General features: G+C 49.9%; 1 protein-coding gene across 1 annotated transcript in view; it reads right to left on the reverse strand.

Moving 5' to 3' along the window:
* Window positions 1-20312, reverse strand: part of DNAH17 (dynein axonemal heavy chain 17) — a 150898-nt gene that overhangs the window by 103984 nt on the left and 26602 nt on the right. Inside the window, exons 17-21 of the mRNA XM_016933024.4 lie at window positions 13013-13153; window positions 9512-9655; window positions 7078-7260; window positions 2248-2502; window positions 107-276 (exon numbers count right to left, since the gene is read on the reverse strand). Coding sequence (XP_016788513.3) covers window positions 107-276; window positions 2248-2502; window positions 7078-7260; window positions 9512-9655; window positions 13013-13153 — 893 coding nt within the window. The remainder of the gene's footprint in view (window positions 1-106; window positions 277-2247; window positions 2503-7077; window positions 7261-9511; window positions 9656-13012; window positions 13154-20312) is intronic.

A 20312-nucleotide genomic window follows, 5' to 3' on the forward strand; every position in this document is an offset into this window, starting at 1 on the left:
TACCCCAGAGGAGGCACCTGACAAATGCCACCCACTCAAGTGGAAGGCCACTCCCTGGTGCTCTGCACATTCCTTGGGCTCGCCAACTACATGGCTGGGGACCCACCTGTTGGTGACGTGGTTGCTCAGGTGCCGCTTGAACATGAAGCCCCAGCGCCGGATTGTGCTGAGCAGGGCCTGCTTGAAGGGGCGGCAGTCGCACTGCAGCCAGCCGTGGAACACCTTGGTGTTCTCGCACTTGGACACCTCCTCATACAGCTTCTCGTAGGAGTCGATCTGGAAAACACGGCCACCGGCGGCCTGTCATAGCCTGCAAGCCTAGGGGGGGCGTCATCACAGGGCCTCAGTCTAGGGCCTTCCTGCACTGCACCTGCGCTGCTCACCTGCCGGCCACTCTGGGGCCAGGGTCAGCAAAGGGTAGTATGGGACACATGGGGGCCCTCATTCCAAGTTATTGTTCCTTCCAGCCCCAGAGTCTAGCCCCAGAAGGTGCCAGTCCATCAGAAAGGGGCAGAACGGGTCATGGCAGCAGGACTTCTGAAGCTGGGTAGGACAGAAGCTTCAAGAGGTGAACCAGATCACAGGCTCCTAAAGGGCATCCCTAGCTCATCCTTCTACCTGAGGCCTCTGTCACTCCTCCTGCTGCCCCAACCCTGTGCTACAGAATGTACCCCTGGGCATGGGTCACCCTTGCCCACGGGGCCCTCTTTCTCACTGTGCATTGGGAACAGAGCTAGAGGTTTGTGCATTAACTATGTTTTCTTATTTTATGCATTCTTTCTGCAGCTGTTGGGTAAAGTGTTCTGTAGCTGTCTGTTGGTCCCTGTGATCTAAAGTGCAGTTTAACTCCAATGTTTCTTTGCTGATTTTCTGTCTAGATGATCTGTCCGACGCTGAGAGCAGGGTGTTGAAATCCCTAACTGTTACTGTACTGGGGTTTCTCCCTTTAGATCTACCACTGTTTGCTTTATATATCTGGGTGCTCTGGTGCTGGGTGCATAGATATGTAGAATTGTTAAATCCTCTCGCTGAGTTGATCCTTTTGTCATTACATAGTGACCTTCTTGGTCTCGTTTTACTGTTTTTGACATAAAGTCTGTCTTTTTTTTTTTTTTTTTTTTTGAGATGGAGTCTCACTCTGTCACCAGGCTGGAGTGCAGGGGCACGATCTTGGCTCACTGCAAGCTCCGCCTCCTGGGTTCACACCATTCTCTTGCCTCAGCCTCCCGAGTAGCTGGAACTACAGGCGCCTGCCACCACGCCCAGCTAATTTTTTGTATTTTCAGTAGAGATGGGGTTTCACCGTGTTAGCCAGGATGGTCTCGATCTCCTGACCTCACGATCCAACCGCCTCGGCCTCCCAAAGTGCTGGTATTACAGGCGTGAGCCACCACGCCCGGCCGACATAAAGTCTGTCTTATCTGATGTAACTATAGTTATTCCTACTTGTTCTTGGTTTCTGTTTGTGTGGAATCTCTTTTTCTATTCTTTTGCATTCAATCTGTCTTTACAGGTGAAGTGAGTTTCTTCTAAGCAGCATATATTGGGGTTACCTTAATCCATTCAGACAGTCTATATCTTTTAAGTGGGGAATTGAATCCATTTACATTTGAGGTTATTACTGACAGGTGTGATTTTCTGTGTTCTTCATGCTCTGACATCTGGGGCCTTGCCCATGGACGACCCCTCCCAGGCCTAGTCAATTTCCAGAGACAACAAACAATTCACCTGGGGGTGTGGTTTCATATGCAAATGAGCCAACCCAGAGCCCACACCTCCGACCATCCCCTTGATGGGGCTCTCACAGGGTTTTACCTTCTGGGCTGCTACCCACTAGCCCTCAGCCCTCATCTCCCTGAGGTCAGGTACCAGACAGCCCCTATAGCCTAGAGCCTGCTGAAATTATTCAAACTTGCCAACCCTAAACCTGTGACCTCTGCCCATTCCTTCCCTGGAAGCCACAATAAAGGCTCTTTATTTTCCCCACATTTTCCCCAGCTCCCTCTGCCTCCTGACTGACCCTGATGCTACCACCCCGTGCAGGCCTGTGTGGTGTGCTATGCCCCCTTCTTGGGAACTGTAAGTGACAAACTGCCTTTCCAATGGTGGTCATCTCCTGATGTTTGCCTTGCCCTACCTGGAAACCTGCATCTTAAAACAATTCACCCAAGTTTTAAAGCAAGCCTGGTGATCCTCTCCTGGAAGACTCTGGAGACAAGGAGGCTGGTGGGTGAGGTCTGCACGCACCTGCTCCTGGAACTGAGCCAGGGTGGGCGGTGTTTTGGGGATGGTGTCATCTGTCCGGGTGTCCAAGTCCTCTGCAGTGACTGCACACCCATATATCAGGAAATTCTTCATAAACTCCTGGAGGTTGTCCGTCCAGAGGTAGGAGTACCTCTCAAAGGAATCCTGGTACTCCTCGGCCTCCTTCATGGCATTGACGACCAGGCTGGACACCTCCTCCCTCATCTCTATGAGGTCTGTGTTATCTTCCAGGTCCATCTGAAAGGGGCAGGGGAGAAGCAAAAAGAGGAAGTATGTTGCCTGGTTCATAATTTAGGTGTTGTCCTCTCGGCCTTGAGAAGTGGTTCTCTGTTGGCGAAAGGGCTTCCAGTCTCTCATGATGACCTGCTCTTTTTCCAGCCTGGGCCGATCACCCCTCTTTAGGCAACCTGGTGGTCCCCCGCTCCTGGGAGGTCACCATACTGATGCCAAACTTAGTGGATAGCACACTACAGCCCAGAACTCCTGGGCTCAAGTGATCCTCCTGCCTCAGCCTCCCAAGTAGCTGGGACCACAGGCACGTGCCACTGTGCCTGGCCCAAGCTCTCACCACAGGAAATAGGAACCTTTGCCGATTTGCGATATTCTGCCATGGGAAGGTATGCCAAGTGTGACGTTTGTCTGGGGAACCCCGAGATGACTCACACATTGATTCATTCATTCAGTAGCTCGCTCTCACTGTGTACCACATGCTGGGACAGATACTGGGGACACAGGCAAGGAGTGTACAGCCCAGGAACGGGGTCCGACATTCATCAAAGAATCACAGAAAAAAGCATCTCCGCCCTCCCCCTTGCTTCAGGTGAAATGGGGAGCAGGTCAGGGAATGGCCCCGAGGAAATGGCCATTGGTCTGAGAGCTGATGGATGGGTAGACAAGGAGCAAGAGAGGCGGCTTTCCTGGCAACAGCAAAGCCCGTGCAAAGGCCCTGTGGTGGGAGGAGGCAGCGTGTTAGGGGAACTAAAAGAAGTCTACCGTCGGTGGCTAGAGTAGAGAGCACGAGAGGCCAGCGCTAGATGGATCTTTATAGTTGCCAACGACAGAAAACCCAACCCAAACTGGTTAAGCAAAGAGAGAACTCGTTGGCTTATATACAGGACTGGAGAATCCCAAGGTGGTCGGTGTGTGTATTAATCACATTTTTATTGTCTGTATCTTAGGAAATTTTGACATTATTTTATTTTTTTTGAGACAGAGTTTCGCTCTGTCACCCAGGCCGGAGTGCAGTGGCCCGATCTCAGCTCACTACAACCTCTGCCTCCCAGGTTCAAGCGATTCTCCTGCCTCAGCCTCCCAAATAGCTGGGATTAAAGGCTCCCACCACCATGCCTGGCTAATTTTTTGCATTTTTATTAGAGATGGGGTTTCACCATGTTGGTCAGGCTGGTCTCAAACTCCTGACCTCAGGTGATCCACCTGCCTCAGCCTCCCAAAGCGTTGGGATTACAGGCGTGAGCCAATGCGCCCAGCCCAATTTTGACATCTTAAAAAAATAAAATAAAAAAACCTTATGGGCCAGGAAGAGCCTGCCTTTCCCAGGGCTAGGCAATTCTTTGAGATAGCAAAAGGCTCATCTGGGGGCATGCATATGCAAACCAGCCGACCCTCAACCACTCCCCTTTACCCAACTCTCACACCAAGCCAGTATTTCCCCTGCCCTAAATCACCCAGGGTCAGGTACCAGACAACTGAAGACGGCCTATAGCCCAGAGCCCACATGACAGCTGCAGAGAGGCCCCATTGGGACCCAGATGTGCATGGAGATCTTGTCTGTGCAGGGGACCTCGTTGGTAAGGGGTGGGACGAGGAAATGGTGTAATTGAGGAGGTGAAGTCAGTGGGGCTGGGATGGAAGGGGAAGGTTGGCCCTAGGGCTGGGCCAGGCCACCCTGCATGTAAGTTGTGGATGGAAAGAAGCCACAGGGGAGAGAAGCCTGAAGCTCCTCGTGGCTGCAGGAAAGCATTTGGTGTGTGCTTCAGAATTCAGCCACAGGCTCGCCTGTGCCTGACATGTGGCTCCCGTCCCTCCTCATGGCCCCTCTTTCTGCTCAGGGTGGGGAGTGCAGTGTTCAGAGCACAGGCAGGTGCTTCTGGATTTCAGTATGGTAACTTCCAGTCATCTACCTTCTCCAGCCGAGATTATCCCCTGCACTCCTTTGGATCTCCCCAGGTGGGATCCAAGTTCCAGTTGGGCTGGGCTGGTGGCAGCCTGGCATACCAGAGGCAGGTGAGGCCTGCTGCCTGGGGTCTTTGCCCCTTGCTGGTGTCCCTTGTGGGCAGCTCAGCTCTCTAGATCCCTGTGGCAGCCTGGGGCCCACATTCTATCTCCTCCTTGTCCTGACCCCAACTCCTCTGGGTTGGCCACCCTGGTACCCATGGGAAGCATCCCTTGGGTACTCTCTGCCACCAAGCTAGGGTACTTGGGTCTCTGGGAAGTGGCCCTGGGACCCAGCAGTCTAGATGCCTGACTCTCTCATTGTCTTCCACAGCTTGGCACCAGGTAAGACTCCGCTAGACCAGCAGGCTTTTGAGGGACCCTTCTCCCGGGCAACAGGCCCTTCAGCTCTGGAATGTTCTGCCTGAGCGTCCCAGGGTGTCTGCAAGGCAGCCTGAGTGTGTGTGCTGGCAGAGCCCAGGGGTGGAGCAGCTCTGTCTGCAGCAACCGTGGGTGCCCGAGAGCAGCCTGCTTTGGGGACAGTGGGAGGGGCACACCCGGGACACACTCATTCTGAGGACATGTGCTAACCTAGCGTCTGCGTAACTGGGGCAAATTCTATTCTCAACTCTGGAACAGCTTGCTGCTTGCACTTGGGCCTAAAATCACAGCCATCTTCTCAGCATGGAAACCTCCTCCCACCCTTCCAGAATCCGCTCACACGCCCACTCCTCTCGGGAGCTGTCCTTGACCTTCTCAGGTCATTAGCTGTTCACTCGTGTCCTCGTGTCACCTCTGTACAAGCATGCCTCCCCGCCACACATGCAAATACGCACACGGGCACATATGCATCCAAGCACACGCATACACACACGAGCACACGCACATCCCTCCCTCCTGGACAGGACAGCTCATCTCGCTGTAAATATTTGTTATGACAAATCATATGTGTCCATTATTTTACAATTCAAACAACGCAGAAATGCATGACAGGAAAAGCCTGCAGCCACATCCCTCTCCCCTCCCTTCTTTCCCCTTCCTGGTAAGCACTCACCCAGATTTTTGCTTGTTTAAGCAAATGAAACCATATTCTAAACATTGTTCTGTAACTTGATAAATGTCTAATAACCTGTCACAACACCTTTCCATCCTTGGCTCATTGTGACAATTCACAGAATCTGTGTTTGGGCCAGAATTGGTCAAGCCACTCCCCTCTTCCACATACATTTAGGTCACTTAAGTCTTTTCAGATTTTTTTTTTTTATTGCTATACAAATAGGTGCTTTGACAAACACACCACCTCAAACCTCCCTTAAGCGGGGAGCTGAATTTCCCATGACTTTTGTCCTTCCTACCCCAGAGCCTGGCCAGGCTCTCCATGTGTCTTGTTTGATGCGTTTAGAAGAGATGATTTCAGAAGGCAGTGGGAGGCACATTTGTCAAATTGCCTCAGTACTGGGAGAATCAGTGTTTACATTACAGGACTGAGGCTGGGCACGGTGGCTCACACCTGTAATCCCAGCACTTTGGGAGGCCAAGGCGGGTGGATCACAAGGTCAGGAGATTGAGACCATCCTGGCTAACATGGTGAAACCCCATCTCTACTAAAAATATTTAAAAAAAGAAAAATTAGCCAGGCATGGTGGCATGCACCTGTAGTCCCAGCTACTCAGGAGGCTGAGGCAGGAGAATCGCTTGAACCCAGGAGGCAGAGGTTGCAGTCAGCTGAGATTATGCTACTGCACTCCAGCCTGGGCGACAGAGCAAGACTCTGTCTCAAAAAATAAAAAAATAAAGAAGTTTAAGACCACCCTGGGCAACAACATGGCAAAACCCCATCTCAAAAAAAAAAAATACATCACCAAGCTGGGCTTGGTGATGCATGCTCATAATCCCAGCTACTTGGGAGACTGAGGCGGAAGGATCAGTTGGGCCCGGGAGGCAGAGGCTGCAGTCAGCCGAGATTGAACCACTGCACTCCAGCCTGGGTGACAGAGTGAGACCTTGTCTCAAAAAAATTACAGGACTAAGTGAACAGTCAGGAAGTTGGGAAAGGTTACCCTCTTGTCATCGTGTCAGGGGGTTGGAGGAATGATGAGGGAATGAAACCTAGGCAGGCTGACTGAGAAGAAGCTGCTTTGGGAAGGACGACAGATGTGGGAGTGGGGAGAGAAGTGGCCATGTCATCCTAGAGGTCACACGATGTCATTTAAAAGGTAAACAGGGCCGGGCGCGGTGGCTCACGCCTGTAATCCCAGCACTTTGGGAGGCCGAGGCGGGTGGATCATGAGTTCAGGAGATCGAGACCATCCTGGCTAACACGGTGAAACCCCGTCTCTACTAAAAAAAATACAAAAAAATTAGCCAGGCGTGGTGGCGGGTGCCTGTAATCCCAGCTACTCGGGACGCTGAGGCAGGAGAATGGCTTGAACCCAGGAGGCGGAGCTTGCAGTGAGCCAAGATCGCGCCACTGCACTCCAGCCTGGGCGACAGAGTGAGACTTCGTCTCAAAAAAAAAAAAAAAAAAAAGAAAGAAGAAAAAAAAGGTAAACAGCCAAGCCTTGCCGAGTTAGGGCGGCAACACCAAATGGGGAAAGCAATGGATGGCCCTGTGTACGGCCAGAAGAGGCCAGGACTGACCTTGTAGTTCATCCTGTCCTTGACCAGCCGAGGGATGAGCCTGGCTACGTTGTAGATGTCGTTGACCAGGCCCTCGATCAGCGCCAGGAAGCCGCGATCTGAGCCCACCTCCAGGGTCGGGTTGAAGGTCAGCCCATCCTCGTCCAGCTCCATGCGGATCTCAAACAGGGGAGCGACACTCTCCTGAAACAGGGGTGGGGTTGGCAGTGGTCAACACCTCTGTCCTCCATCGGATGATTCTCAGTGCCCTGATCATCCACTCCGTACCATCAATGTGTCACTGCCTTCCACTTATCTGGGAAGCTTCTGAGAGCTCGTGTCTCAGCGCACCCCGCTCCTTGAGCAATCGCTACAGAGCCAAATGTACAGCCACAAGGCCAAAAGCAGGCAGGGGCAGGTTGGGGCAAGGGGAGGGGCAGGATCAGGTAGAACTCAGATCTCGGTTCAAAGCCCACACCTGCTACTTGCCAGCTGTGAGGCCTTGGGGAGTCACTTAACTCCCAGTTTCCCCAAATATATAAAATGAGGCTAAATATTTTATAGAATGGAGACATTGTTGGCTAGGCGCAGTGGCTCATGCCTGTAATCCCAGCACTTTGGGAGGCCAAGGCGGGTGGATCACCTGAGGTCAGGAGTTTGAGACCAGCCTGGCCCACATGGCGAAACCCCGTCTCTACTAAAAATACAAAATAATTAGCTGGGCCTGGTGGTGGGTGTCTGTAACCCCAGCTACTCGGGAGGCTGAGGCAGGAGAATCGCTTGAACCCAGGAGGCGGAGGTTGCAATGAGCTGAGATTGCGCCATTGCACTCCAGCCTGGGCAAAAGCAAAACTCTGTCTCAAAAAAAAAAAAAAAAAAAAGAATGGAGACATTGTTTCCATTGTTCTGGGTTGCTACAGGGGCTAAATGAATCACTAACACACAAAGCAGGTACTGCAGGGGCTGGCCAAGCCTGCCTGTCCCTCTCCCTTGGAAGTCCCCGTTTACAGAGTTCTGGAGGCCCCTGTGAGGCTGCAGGGCTGCAGGCGCTGCTCTGGTTTACAGTGATGGGACTGAGAACCCTAGTGCTCTTCCTGCCAAACTAACGATTCTTAAAATGTGGGCCAGGATCCACCAGGCTGTGAGATCACACTGTGGCCACTGATCTGCCCCCGAATGAGTCCCCATTGGACCTGTGGGTTATGGGCTTTTGAGCCCCCCAATTTGTCTATGAGCAGGAGGGGGCTGTATCAGTATCTGAGTGAGGTGCTAATTGGGACAAACGGTCAATTGTGTGACCAGACTTTTCTAAAGACTCAGGTCGGCTCCTGCCCCCAGGCTACTCACAAAGTAGGAGGACTCCCTGGAACTCTTTGAGAAGAACACTTTGTTACTGGGACTTCTTTATGGTTTTCATTGAGACGCTTTTCATTGGGACAGTCTGTAGTGACGACTACTTTCGTCAACTGAATTTTGGGTCTGTGACTGGTTACCAGCTGGCCTCTGAGACCCATATGCCAGACTCAAACACCATCCACCCTCCCTGGTCGGTGCAAGGGCACGACACTGCCATGTTCCTTTGTTGCTGGTAGCCTGGAGGAGCCTTTGATCTTGGCCTCCTGGCGGTACTCAAAATCATTTAGAAACCATCACAACAAAAAAGATGCAGGGCTGGGCACGGTGGTTCACGCCTGTAATCCCAGCACTTTGGGAGGCCAAGGTTGGTGGATCATGAGGTCAGGAGTTCAAGACCAGCCTGGCTAAGATGGTGAGCCCTTGCCTCTACTAAAAATACAAAAATTAGCCAGGCGTGGTGGCGGGCACCTATAATCCCAGCTACTTGGGAGGCTGAGGTAGAGAATTGTTTGAACCCAGGAGGTGGAGTTTGCAGTGAGCTGAGATCATGCTACTGCATTCCAGCCTGGGCAGCAGAGCGGGACTCTGTCTCAAAAAAATAAAAAAATAAAATAAAAAGAAGATACAGGTAGGAAAGGGGCCACTGCCATGGAAAGCATGCCTCCATGGGATTAACCAGCACAACGTCTTTGCTGACTGGTTTACCTTCTACTCAGCCGTATATAATTGAGTAGGTGAGTGGCTGTTGTTGCTGACAGGAGACCCTCCCCCCAATCCACATGAGTAGGGGGCAGTGGCGTCCACTTTCCTTCACCTGGCAGTGAGGCAGGACCAGCCTCTTAGGTCTCTCGAGGTTTTCTGCAGCCAATTTATGTTATGGCAGATTTAAAGTGACCAGTGGTCCTGAGTGCCTGGGACTGAGGGGATTCTGGGATGCAGGACTTCCAGGTTTAAAACCAGGTCAAGTAGATTGCGTAAGATATATTTTAATAAGTCTATTTATAAAATGATAGCCTGTTCATCAAGAAACTAGAAACTATAGATTCTAACAGATAAGAATACATATACATAAATATATTACCTTATGTTGATAACTTACATCTATAACCATGTTGTCCATTAGGAAATTCAGAGATTTACGAATGAACTGGTCAAATTCATCTAAGACCATGTCGTCAATGTAGATGACATAATCCTTCCAGGGCAGGCTCAGTGTGTCTGCCCTGAACAGTTCTGCATTTTCCTGCAAACAGAAGCGCACAGTTGGGCCTCACTTCAGTGGCTGTGCTTGCTCTTTGATCACACTGTTTAGTGCCTCTCTGGACCGCCCGTCCATGTTCACATGCCGGACACACGAGGCTGCTTTGAGCATCTTGCTGGTGCTGGCCGCCTTCCTACTCGAGGCTTTGCACGGCTGCTCCCTCACTTTCTTGCTGGGTCTGGCTTCCAATCTTTTTGATTTCAGCTCAAATGTCCCTTCCTCCCAAAGGAATCCTCCATCTCTAGTTGGGTTTCCTCTAGCAAACTGTTATTTATGCCTACCATGGCTCAGAGGGCCACTCAGAATTATTTTATTTGTCTTTGATTTGTCTTTGGTCTGCATGCCCTTTTGATGCCCAAATTCATGAAGGTGAAGGTTAACCATCCTCTCCACCACTGTACCCCCAGCACTCAGCAGTAGGCCTAGCACAGAGCAGGGGCTGGTGGGTGTTTGGGTGGGTGGGTGGCTGGTTGTATGGGTGGATTAGTGGATGGGGTGGGTGGGTGGGGTGGGTGGATGGACAGATGAATGGGGTGGATGGATAGATGGATGGATGGGGTTGGTAGACGGGTGAGTGGGTGGATGGATGGGTGGGTGGGTATGTGGATGGGTAAGTGGGTAGGTGGATGGGTAAGTGGGTAGGTGGATGGGTGGATGGGTGGGTGAGTGACTGGGTGGGTGGGTGGGTGACTGGGTGGGTGACTGAGTGGATGGATGGGTACGTGGCTGGATAAGTGGGGTGGGTGAATGGACAGATGAATGGAGTGGGTAGGTGTGTGAGTCCATGGATGGATGAATGGGGTGGGTAGATGTGTGAGTAGATGGACAGATGGATGGGTGAACAGATGAATGGGGTGGGCAGATGTGTGAGTAGATGGGTGAGTGGATGGGTGGGTGGGGGGGGTGGATGAGTGGACAGTTGGATGAGTGGATTGGTGGGTGGATGGGTGGATGAGTGGATGGGTGGATGAGTGGGTGGGTGGATGGGTGGGTAGATGGGTGGGTGGCATGGGTGGGGGGGTGGGTGAGCGGATGGGTGGGTGGGGTGGGCGGGTGAGCGGATGGGTGGGTGGGGTGGGCGGGTGAGCGGATGGGTGGGTGAGTGAGTGGATGGGTGGGTGGGGTGGGTGGATGAGTGGACAGATGAATGCGGTGGGTAGATGTGTAAGTGGATGGATGATGGATGATGGGTGGTTGGGTGGATGGATGGATGAATCTCTAGGATACTAAGTGCTACAGGGAAACTCAAAGATTATTTCCACTCAGTCTATGCCCTCAGGCAGGTCTATTCTAATAAGGGAGAGAAGACTTGGGCTCAAATAACTTCAGCGTAAGATAAAAGGAAATGGCTCTAATGACTGTCATGAGAGTAACCATACGTGGTGACAGAGTTGTGCACAAGAGGCAACACCATCTCATCACAGTTGGGGAACAGAATAGGCTGGCTTGTTGCCTCTGCCCCTCTTAGACTCCTGTCCCTGCTGCTTGGCCTCAACCTCAGCCCAGTCCTGCCTCCTCGCCTGCCCTCTTGCTATGCTCCTGCCCTCTGAAACTTTCCTAACCCTAAGTCAAATCTCTCTCCTGTGCTCTGTTTCCAACCCTTCTGAGAGTGTTAACAAGCTAATCAGTTAACTCTTCCAAGTAACATTTTTGCAGTTTAGCATTTTAATTCAGAGGGAGCTACTGGCACCGTGGCGGGGAGGGATGGGAACTAGGAATGAGGCACAACAGACTCTGGTTCAGTCAAGTCACTTCCTGGGGTGACGATCTTTAGAGCAATGATGTGACAATAGGAACAGCCAATAATGGCCCATCCCCTGGGTGTGGCCTGCCCGGGTGTGGCCTGCTGGTCCGTCTAGATGGTGTGACTCATCATTAAAGTCCACACCATTGATTTGCACCATCCACTGGAAACCCCCCCAAAAACTGCCCTAAAATACTTTTTTTTTTTTTTTCTGAGGTGGAGTCTCACTCTTGTCGCCCAGGCTGGAATGCAGTGGTGCAATCTTGGTTCACTGCAACCTCCGCCTCCCAGGTTCAAGCAATTCTCCTGCCTCAGCCTCCCAAGTAGCTGGGATTACAGGTTCCTGCCACTATACCTGGCTAATTTTTGTATTTTTAGTAGAGACGGGGTTTCACCATGTTGGCCAGGCTGGTCTCAAACTCCTGACCTCAAGTGATCCACCCACCTCGGCCTCCCAAAGTGCTGGGACTACCAGCGTGAGCCACTACGCCCAGCCATTATTTGAGCTCAAGGGAGAATATTCTCTTTTACAGGCCAATGCAAAGCTCCACCTTTCACATTCTCCTCAGAGACAAACTAAAATGCAAGCTGGGTGAAATTACTACCAAGTGAGGAGGACATGAAAACCCCTACAATACAATGTCAGGACTCCAGACAAAGCACCCAGGAATGCCAGTCTACTGTTCTGCATTCTCCCACTGAATGTGCCAACCATGGGGGCTCCCAGGAGGCTGGTAGGGACATAGAGTCATATGCTGTTGGGACTACTGGCAAGAAGGACCAGCCGGCATCCGAGGTAGCAAAGCAGGCGTGCGTTATCACATTCTACCCATTCACATATGCAGGTAGTGATACACCCTGTGCACATTCGAATGGTCCTCGCTCTTCCCATGTTACTATTCCCTGCCCACACTCATGGATGGGAAATCCACGGGGGATACCGATAAACACACGGTGCCCACCCTCGGCAGCTCATCCTGGGAAGACAAGATCTGTGGACCTAGTATGAAGACGTTACTTGGCCGTACCCACGTTGTGCCGGGCGAGGGCTCTGGTACCCTTCGCAGAGGGCAGGCCCATCACAAGAGGAACCAGGCTTGGAAGTGTACAGCAAGGGTGGTCTACTACTTAAAGATAAGGCTCACTTAGATTAAAAATCATAGGTTTTGTTTTGTTTTGTTTTGAGAGAGTCTCACTCTTTCACCCAGGCTGGGGTGCAGTGGTGCGATCTTGGTTCACTGCCACCTCCGCCTCCCAGGGTCAAGCGATTCTCCTGCCTCAGCCTCCCGAGTAGCTGGGATTACAGGCATGTGCCACCGTGCCCGGTTAATTTTTGTATTTTTAGTAAAGGCAGGGTTTCACCACGTTGGTCAGGCTGGTCTCGATCTCCTGACATCAGGTGATCCGCCCGACTCAGCCTCCCAAAGTGCTGGGATTACAGGTGAGAGCCACTGCATCCAGCCAGATCACAGACTTCTGTGACTACAAGAAATGTGTCACTAATCAATTTTATGAAATCTCCAGCTCTGCGTTTACTCTCTCCTCCCTGCTAAAAGCAAGTGGGTTCTCAAAAAACCTCCTGGGTGTTTCCTTACTGCAACCATGGCTTGGATCTTCACTCCAGCATCCCTGACTGCTGTGTAGCGCTTGTTGAGGTTGGCAATTCTTCCATCCAAGTCTAACAGGGCCTCTTTCTTATTGTCCTTTCTTTCAAACAGCGGGTTGGCCGACCAGTCCTGGAAGGAAAGCACAGGAGTGAGAAAAGGTGTTCTGGAGAAACTGCTTTCGGTCGCAGTCCTTTGCTGCGTGCTTTTGATGTGAGTTTCCTCACTGCTGCCTGATCTTGGATTGGAGTCTAGTTCTCCACGATCCATGCCCATCAGGGGCCACTAAGGACCTGTGCCTAATTGACTGTTGACCAGAGAGCCTGAAATAACTTAGCTCAAAACCAAAACCAGGGGCCTAGGGGAACCACAGAGAGACCATTGAGATGTTTCACTCAACTGGGCCAGAATGGGGTCACTCTCAGGAAAGGAGCATCTAATTCTCTCTTTAGGGGGACGGAAGGACCTGAGGGTCGAGGAGTGTGTGGTCAATGCTGGGTGGATCGTCCATAGCTGCAAACGGAGGACCACGTGGGAGTAAGTCCCTTTTGTGGGGGCCACTGATCTGCCGACAAGGGTGGGAAAGGGTAGAGAGTAGGGTCAGGACCCTGGCTTCACCTGCAAGTGGGAGTTCTACCACAAGGGTGGTGGCCACTTGGCTGGGCGCGGTGGCCCATGCCTGTAATCCCAGCACTTTGGGAGGCTGAGGCGGGCCAATCACGAGGTCAGGAGATCGAGACCATTCCTGACTAACACGGTGAAACCCTGTCTCTACTAAAAATACAAAAAATTAGCCGGGCATGGTGGCAGGCACCTGTAGTCCCAGCTACCAGGAGGCTGAGGCAGGAGAATGGCGTGAACCCGGGAGGCAGAGCTTGCAGTGAGCCGAGATTGCGCCACTGCACTCCAGCCTGGGCAACAGAGCGAGACTCAGTCTCAAAAAAAAAAAAAGGGGGGGTGGTGGCCACTTTTAATTATGATTTGGACTTTACTGTTATCTGTCATTAGATTTTTTTTTCCCTACACATCTCCATTAAAGTGATATATATATAGTAACAAAACACCTAATAAGTTTTTTTTTTTTGTCAAAAAACAGTCTTTGGCCCATGTCTCCCTATCCTCCATCCCATCCCCCACTGGAAACATGAGGGAACCTCACCTTTCCTCCTCCTCACGGCTGCCTCTGTCACTCTTATCATTTACGGACTCTACATCGATTCAGCTGTTTCTCAGCTGCCTCTGTGACTCTGGGGTGAACGATGAAGACTTAGATCACCCACCTCCCTCCTCTGGCCAGTGTTTGATATTTACGTGAGTACTTTTAGTTTTTCTACTGATGCTTTTGTGTGAACATAAATGATATGATTAAGCCTCTGTGTTTACCTTGTTAGAAGGATTTCCTGTTTTTATTAGCAGTTTTATTGCTTCATGGTCAGAAAAACGTGTTCTGTATATGTCTTAGTCGGCTTGGATTACTATAAGCAAAATACCATATACTAGGGGGCTTAAGCAACAGACATTTCTCACAGGTTTAGAGGTTAGAAATCTGAGATCAAGGTGCCGGCATGTTTGGTTCCAGGTGAGGGCTCTCTTCCTGGTGTGCAGATGATGATGGCCGCCTTCTTGTTGTGACCTCACATGGCGGAGGGGCAGAGTGAGCTCTCTCGTGTCTGTTGCTATAAGGGCACGAATCTCCTTCGTGATGGCTCTATTCTCATGTTCTGATTGCCTCCCCTGGGCCACGTCTCCAAGACCCATCAACAGCAGGGATCAGGGCTTCCACAAAGGAGTGTTTGAGAGTCACAAACGTGCAGTCCATGGCAGTATAATAATGCTGTGTTAGCCTTCCCATTACATTTGCGTTCTGCCCATTTTTCAACTCTTCTAATAGCTTTTGCTTTTATTTATATAGATATATTAACAATGTTCTCATTGGGAACACAACATTTTAGGACAACTATAATTTTTATATAGATTTTACTTGATTATGTATGGTTAGCTAAATATGTATTTTTGCCTCGAGTTGTTCTTTGCTGATTAATATTTTATGTGTATGTATGTATGCAAGGATGTATATATGTCTGTGAATAAGATTATCATTTGAAATTTTTTTTTTTTTCCTTTGAAACAGGGTCATGCTTTGTCACTCAGGCTGGAGGGCAGTGGCACAATCTCAGGTCACTGCAGCCTTGACCTCCCAGGCTCAAGTGATCCTCCCACCTCAGCCTCCAGAATAGCTGGGGCCACAGGTGTTGCCCAGCCTGAGCAACATAGGAAGGCCCTAGGCTCAAGCAATACTCCTGCTTGGGCTTCCCAAAGTGTTTGGACTACAGGCATGAGCCATTGAGCTCGGCTGTGAGAACTGCCATCTTTTAAAGGTCAAAAACGGTCAATTATTGGAAGTTTCATATGGTTTCACCTACTTGTGAATCATTTTATCTTCAACCTTTCCATTTTGATTTAGATATCTCTTGGAAGTAGCATATAATTACATTTTTAAACAATCTATTTTGCTTTTAAATAATTTATATATACTGTAACTAATGTTTGCCCTTTGTTATCACGTTTTATCCTTTCTGCTTTCTCACCATTTCCCTTTGTTGTGGTATTTTGCTTTAAAAACTATAGCTTATTTGCTTTTATATTCTTTACTGATTTGGATAGGAGAAATCCTGTTTCTAATTCCACTAGAACTTGCCATTAAGTTTATTAAGTCTTTTAAATATTTCTCTAATTTTGGAAATAAAAATTGCAGCTGGGCGTGGTGACTCATGCCTGTAATCTCAGAACTTTGGCAGGCCAAGGCTGATGGATCACCTGAGGCCAGGAATTTGAGACCTGCCTGACCAACATGGTGAAACCCCATCTCTACTAAAAATACAAAAATTTACCAGGCATGGTGGCACATGCCTATAATCCCAGCTATTTGGGAGGCTGAGGCAGGAGAATCGCTTGAACCCAGAGGTGGAGGTTGCAGCAAGCCAAGATTGTGCCATTGTACTCCAGCCCGGATGACAGAGTAAGACTCCATCTCAAGAAAGAAAAAAAAAATTGCTTTTGATTCCCATTATCCATGTTTAGGAATTCAGGATATGGTTAACTTCCCTGCCCCAACTTTTTTCCTCCTCCTAACTACCAATTATCGATCATGTTTATCACCATGGATATGGTTTCTACCATTTATATTTTTCTACAAGTATTGCTTTTGACTTTGGAATGTAACCTTTCACAACCATATTTATCTCTTTATATACTTACCTCTTTATATTTAATTGGTTCCCAGCTCATCGCTAGTCTTTTTAAATGTTAATGCTCTCCTTGGTACTCTAGAATGTGGTTGACCTCTTGGTATCCTGGAATACATCCTGGAATAGTTTTCTCAGGAAGGGTACCCAAATGGTATTTTTCCAAGCCCCTGCATGTGTGAGGATGACTTTACTGTTGCATTCACAGATAATTGTCAGGAGCCTTTCTCAAGACTGGCCATTTTTATCATGTTCTGGAGATCTGTGTAAAGTCAAAAGGCTGCCTGATTTTTGTTTCTGTGTGGGCTACCTGCTTGGTAGAAACATGCAGAATATTGTTCTGTATCTTTGGGATTTTAAATTTTGGTCAGAATATGTCTACATCTGTCATCTGGCCTGGAAATCAGTTACCCACTTTGTCCGCCACACTCAGGCCTTCCTTTAATTTTTGTCTCCCCAGCTTGAGAAAATTTTCTTCTATTACATCTTTGTTCATTACTATTTTTTTTTTTTTGAGATGGAGTCTCACTCTGTCGCCCAAGCTAGAGTGCAGTGGTGTGACCTCAGCTCACTGCAACCTCCACCTCCCAGGTTCAAGCAATTCTCCTGCCTCAGCCTCTCTAGTAGCTGGGATCATAGGTGTGTGCCACCACACCTGGCTCCTTTTTGTATTTTTAGTAGAGACAGGGTTTCGCCATGTGGGCCAGGCTGGTCTTGAACTCCTGATCTCAAGTGATCTGCCTGCCTTGGCCTACCAAAGTGCTAAGATTACAGGTGTGAGCCACCATGCCCAGCCTATTACTTCTTTAGTAACAACTATGATTTTTATGTTGTTCGTCTCCCTCATCTTACACATTATCTATTGTTATTTCCCCCTTTGCACATTAGCAATTTCCTAAAATTGTCCTCCGTTTAATATATCCACTGTTACACAGCACTAGTTCTAGTCTAACTGGTGCTTCAGTATATTTTAATTCTGCTTTTGCAGTTTTGACTTTCTTAGCCATGTCCTTTCCCTTCTCTGCTTTCCTCTCATTCTGTTCTTAGTTCTCGTTCTGTTATTTCATGGATGTCATGGCTTTTTTTTTTTTTTTTTTTTTTTTTTGGAGACAGAGTCTTGCTCTGTCGCCCAGGCTGGAGTGCAGTGGCACGATCTCGGCTCACTGCAAGCTCCGCCTCCTGGGTTCACAACATTCTCCTGCCTCAGCCTCCCAAGTAGCTGGGACTAAAGGCGCCCGCCACCACGCCCAGCTAATTTTTTGGATTTTTAGTACAGACGGGGTTTCACCATGTTAGCCAGGATGGTCTCGATCTCCTGACCTCGTGATCCACCCGCCTCGGCCTCCCAAAGTGCTGGGATTACACGCATGAGCCACTGCACCCGGCCATGGCCTTTTTAATTTAAGAAAAAATGTCTTAGGTTTACTAAATAAAGAGCTTCAGTCGGTCTGTGTTTTTCTGAGATATCTAAACGACTTGTTCCTCTCAAATGCTGCACAATCTTTGAATAGCCTCCTTTTGGTCCTAACCCCTTTGCTGTTCACACCTGAGGGCTAAGGGCACAGCCTGAGAATGTACAAACTCCAAACAGGAATTGTTGATTCCAGGCCTGATGGACTGAGTTTGAGCCATTTTCTTTTCCAATTGCTTGGTTTTCTCACTAAGCTGGGGAGCTAGATGCTGCTGGCTGTCATGTCTGTTTTTGCTAGTTTTGAGAAGGCATGATGCATCCGAGGTCATGTGCCTGGGAGCCAGTGTTCTCCCCGGCTCTGCTTCCGCACCTAAGTGCAGAGCATGCTGTTCCCCTCCACCAAGCGCCTTGGCTTTCAGCCTGGTCACTGTGCAGCTGCTGCAGCTTCAGAATGGACGTGATGAGGAAAGTGATGGGGATGGAGACACAGGAGGTCAGCTGATTCTGACTGTGACCAGTTTAGTGATTATTCTCCTTATAATGGGGGTTAGCAGAGCCCCTATTGGGTGAGTGTTATGAACTGCACGTCTGTGTTCTCTCACCTCCCAAAATTCACATATTCAAGTCCTAGCTCCCGTGTGGTTGTAATAGGAGGCAGGGACCTTGGGAAGTGCTTGGGTTTAGATGAGATAATGAGATCATGAGAGTAGGGCCCACCCCCTGATGAGGTTAGTGTCCTTTAAGCAGAGAAAGAGACACCAGAGCCACCTCTCTCTACTACGTGAGGCACATCGAGAAGGCGGCCGTCTGCACACCAGGAAGAGGGCCCTCACCAGGAACTGAGTCTGCAGTATTCTCTTGTAGCCTCCTGAAATGACCAGGACAGTGGGCCCAAGTGTTTGCCTTCCCTCCTCGGAGGTCACCTTTGCTTTTCTGATGCAGAGGTGAAGTTCTTCAGAACACACCCCTGAACCCAACAACCTCAGAATTGGCAAACAGATCATTCCTTCCTTGGTGCCCAGAGACCCAACTACCGGGCTTCAGCATCTCAGCTCAGCACCAGGAGAAAGCAAATACTTTGTGGTTTAGTTAAAAACTTCTGGTGCAAACAAGCTAGCTCAGGTAAAGGGGAGTTTATGTAAGACAGTGGGTCTCAGAGACAGAGAGAAAGTGCTGCCCTGGTCCTCTGTGGTGGGTGGTGGGCAGCGGGCAAGCCAGGGCCGCAGGGGCAGCAGGAATCTCTGCAGGATCTGCCTCCAGAGTGGGCCTCCTCCCATCTCCTGCTCGCTCCCCACCGCCCAGAGCCTGCAGCCAACCCTCTGAGACCCTGCACCTGCTGCGGCCCCTGCTGAAGATTCAGAAGCCCGTGGGGTTTGAATGGCCTGGTTTCTGGATTTAACAGTTCAGTAGAGGAGAGAGAGAGAACAGCCACAGAGGAGGCTGGGTGAGCATTGCAGGTAACAGAAAGGACAGAGACCCCTTGGCGTGAAACAAAGTGAAGAGATCGAGAAGCCACACGTGCAGAGACAGACAAGAGACCTGGCCCCCAGACCTGAGACACTGGGGAGATGGCCTGTGTGCCAGAGCAGACAGGGAGGTGTGGGGAGGCGTGGGGAGGAGGAGGAGCGACGTCATGCCCACTAGCTGGCGAGACGACGCCGTCGACAGGCTGGAAGAATGTTATGAAGTCCAGCTGACATTAACACAAGGAGGCACACGTCTGGACACTTTGGTGACATTTTCTGACCCTAAAAGATAACGAAGAACTCTGCACGCCCCAGACAGAGAGGACAGGCTCATGCAGGAAGGAGGCAGAGCACTGCCAGCCTGCCCAGCACTGAAACTGAGGCAGGGCTGGTAGGGGCTGAACTGTGCCCCCCAAATCCGTGTGTAGGGGCCCTGACACCCATACCTCAGAATGCAATGGCATTTGGAGATGAGAGCTTTAAAGAGGTGCTTAAGTTAATATGAGGTCATTAGTGTGGGCCCTCATCCAGCATGACCAGTGTCCTTATGAGACAAGGAGATGAGGACACAGACACACAGAGGGAGGACCCTGTGAAGCCACAGGGAGAAGACAGCATCTATAACTAACCAGAGAGTCCTGGGGGAGCCAACCCTGCCGACACCTTAACCTTGGCCTTCCAGCCTCCAGAACTGTGAGAAGAGAAACGTCTGTTGTTGAAGCTGCCCAGACTGTGGCAGTTTGTGATGGCGGCCCTAGCAAACACACACAAGGCCGTTTCTGGAGCAGTGAAAGAAAAGGACCGTATCAAGAAACCCCTGACCTGGACAAGATCATTGTAGATGAGGTCAAAAGAAAGATATATTTTGGACAAGGGAGGACTCAAAGTATGCTATCAATGAGCCCTTTCTGAGGAAATTGCGTGAGAAATTATTCCAGTCAATTGAAAATTGAATCAGAGCCAGATGCGGTGGCTCACGCCTGTAATCCCAGCACTTTGGGAAGCTGAGACGGGCGGATCATTTGAGGTCAGGAGTTCAAGACCAGCCTGACCAACATGGTGAAACCTCATCTCCACTAAAAAAACAAAAACAAAAAAATTTCCTCTTGGATATATTGCTGCAAGTGTTTTTGCACATTAGAGCATCAGTGACAGACCAGACCACCTAG

This window comes from Pan troglodytes, chromosome 19 (assembly GCF_028858775.2).
Source record: "Pan troglodytes isolate AG18354 chromosome 19, NHGRI_mPanTro3-v2.0_pri, whole genome shotgun sequence".
Classification (NCBI taxonomy): Eukaryota; Metazoa; Chordata; class Mammalia; order Primates; family Hominidae; genus Pan; species Pan troglodytes.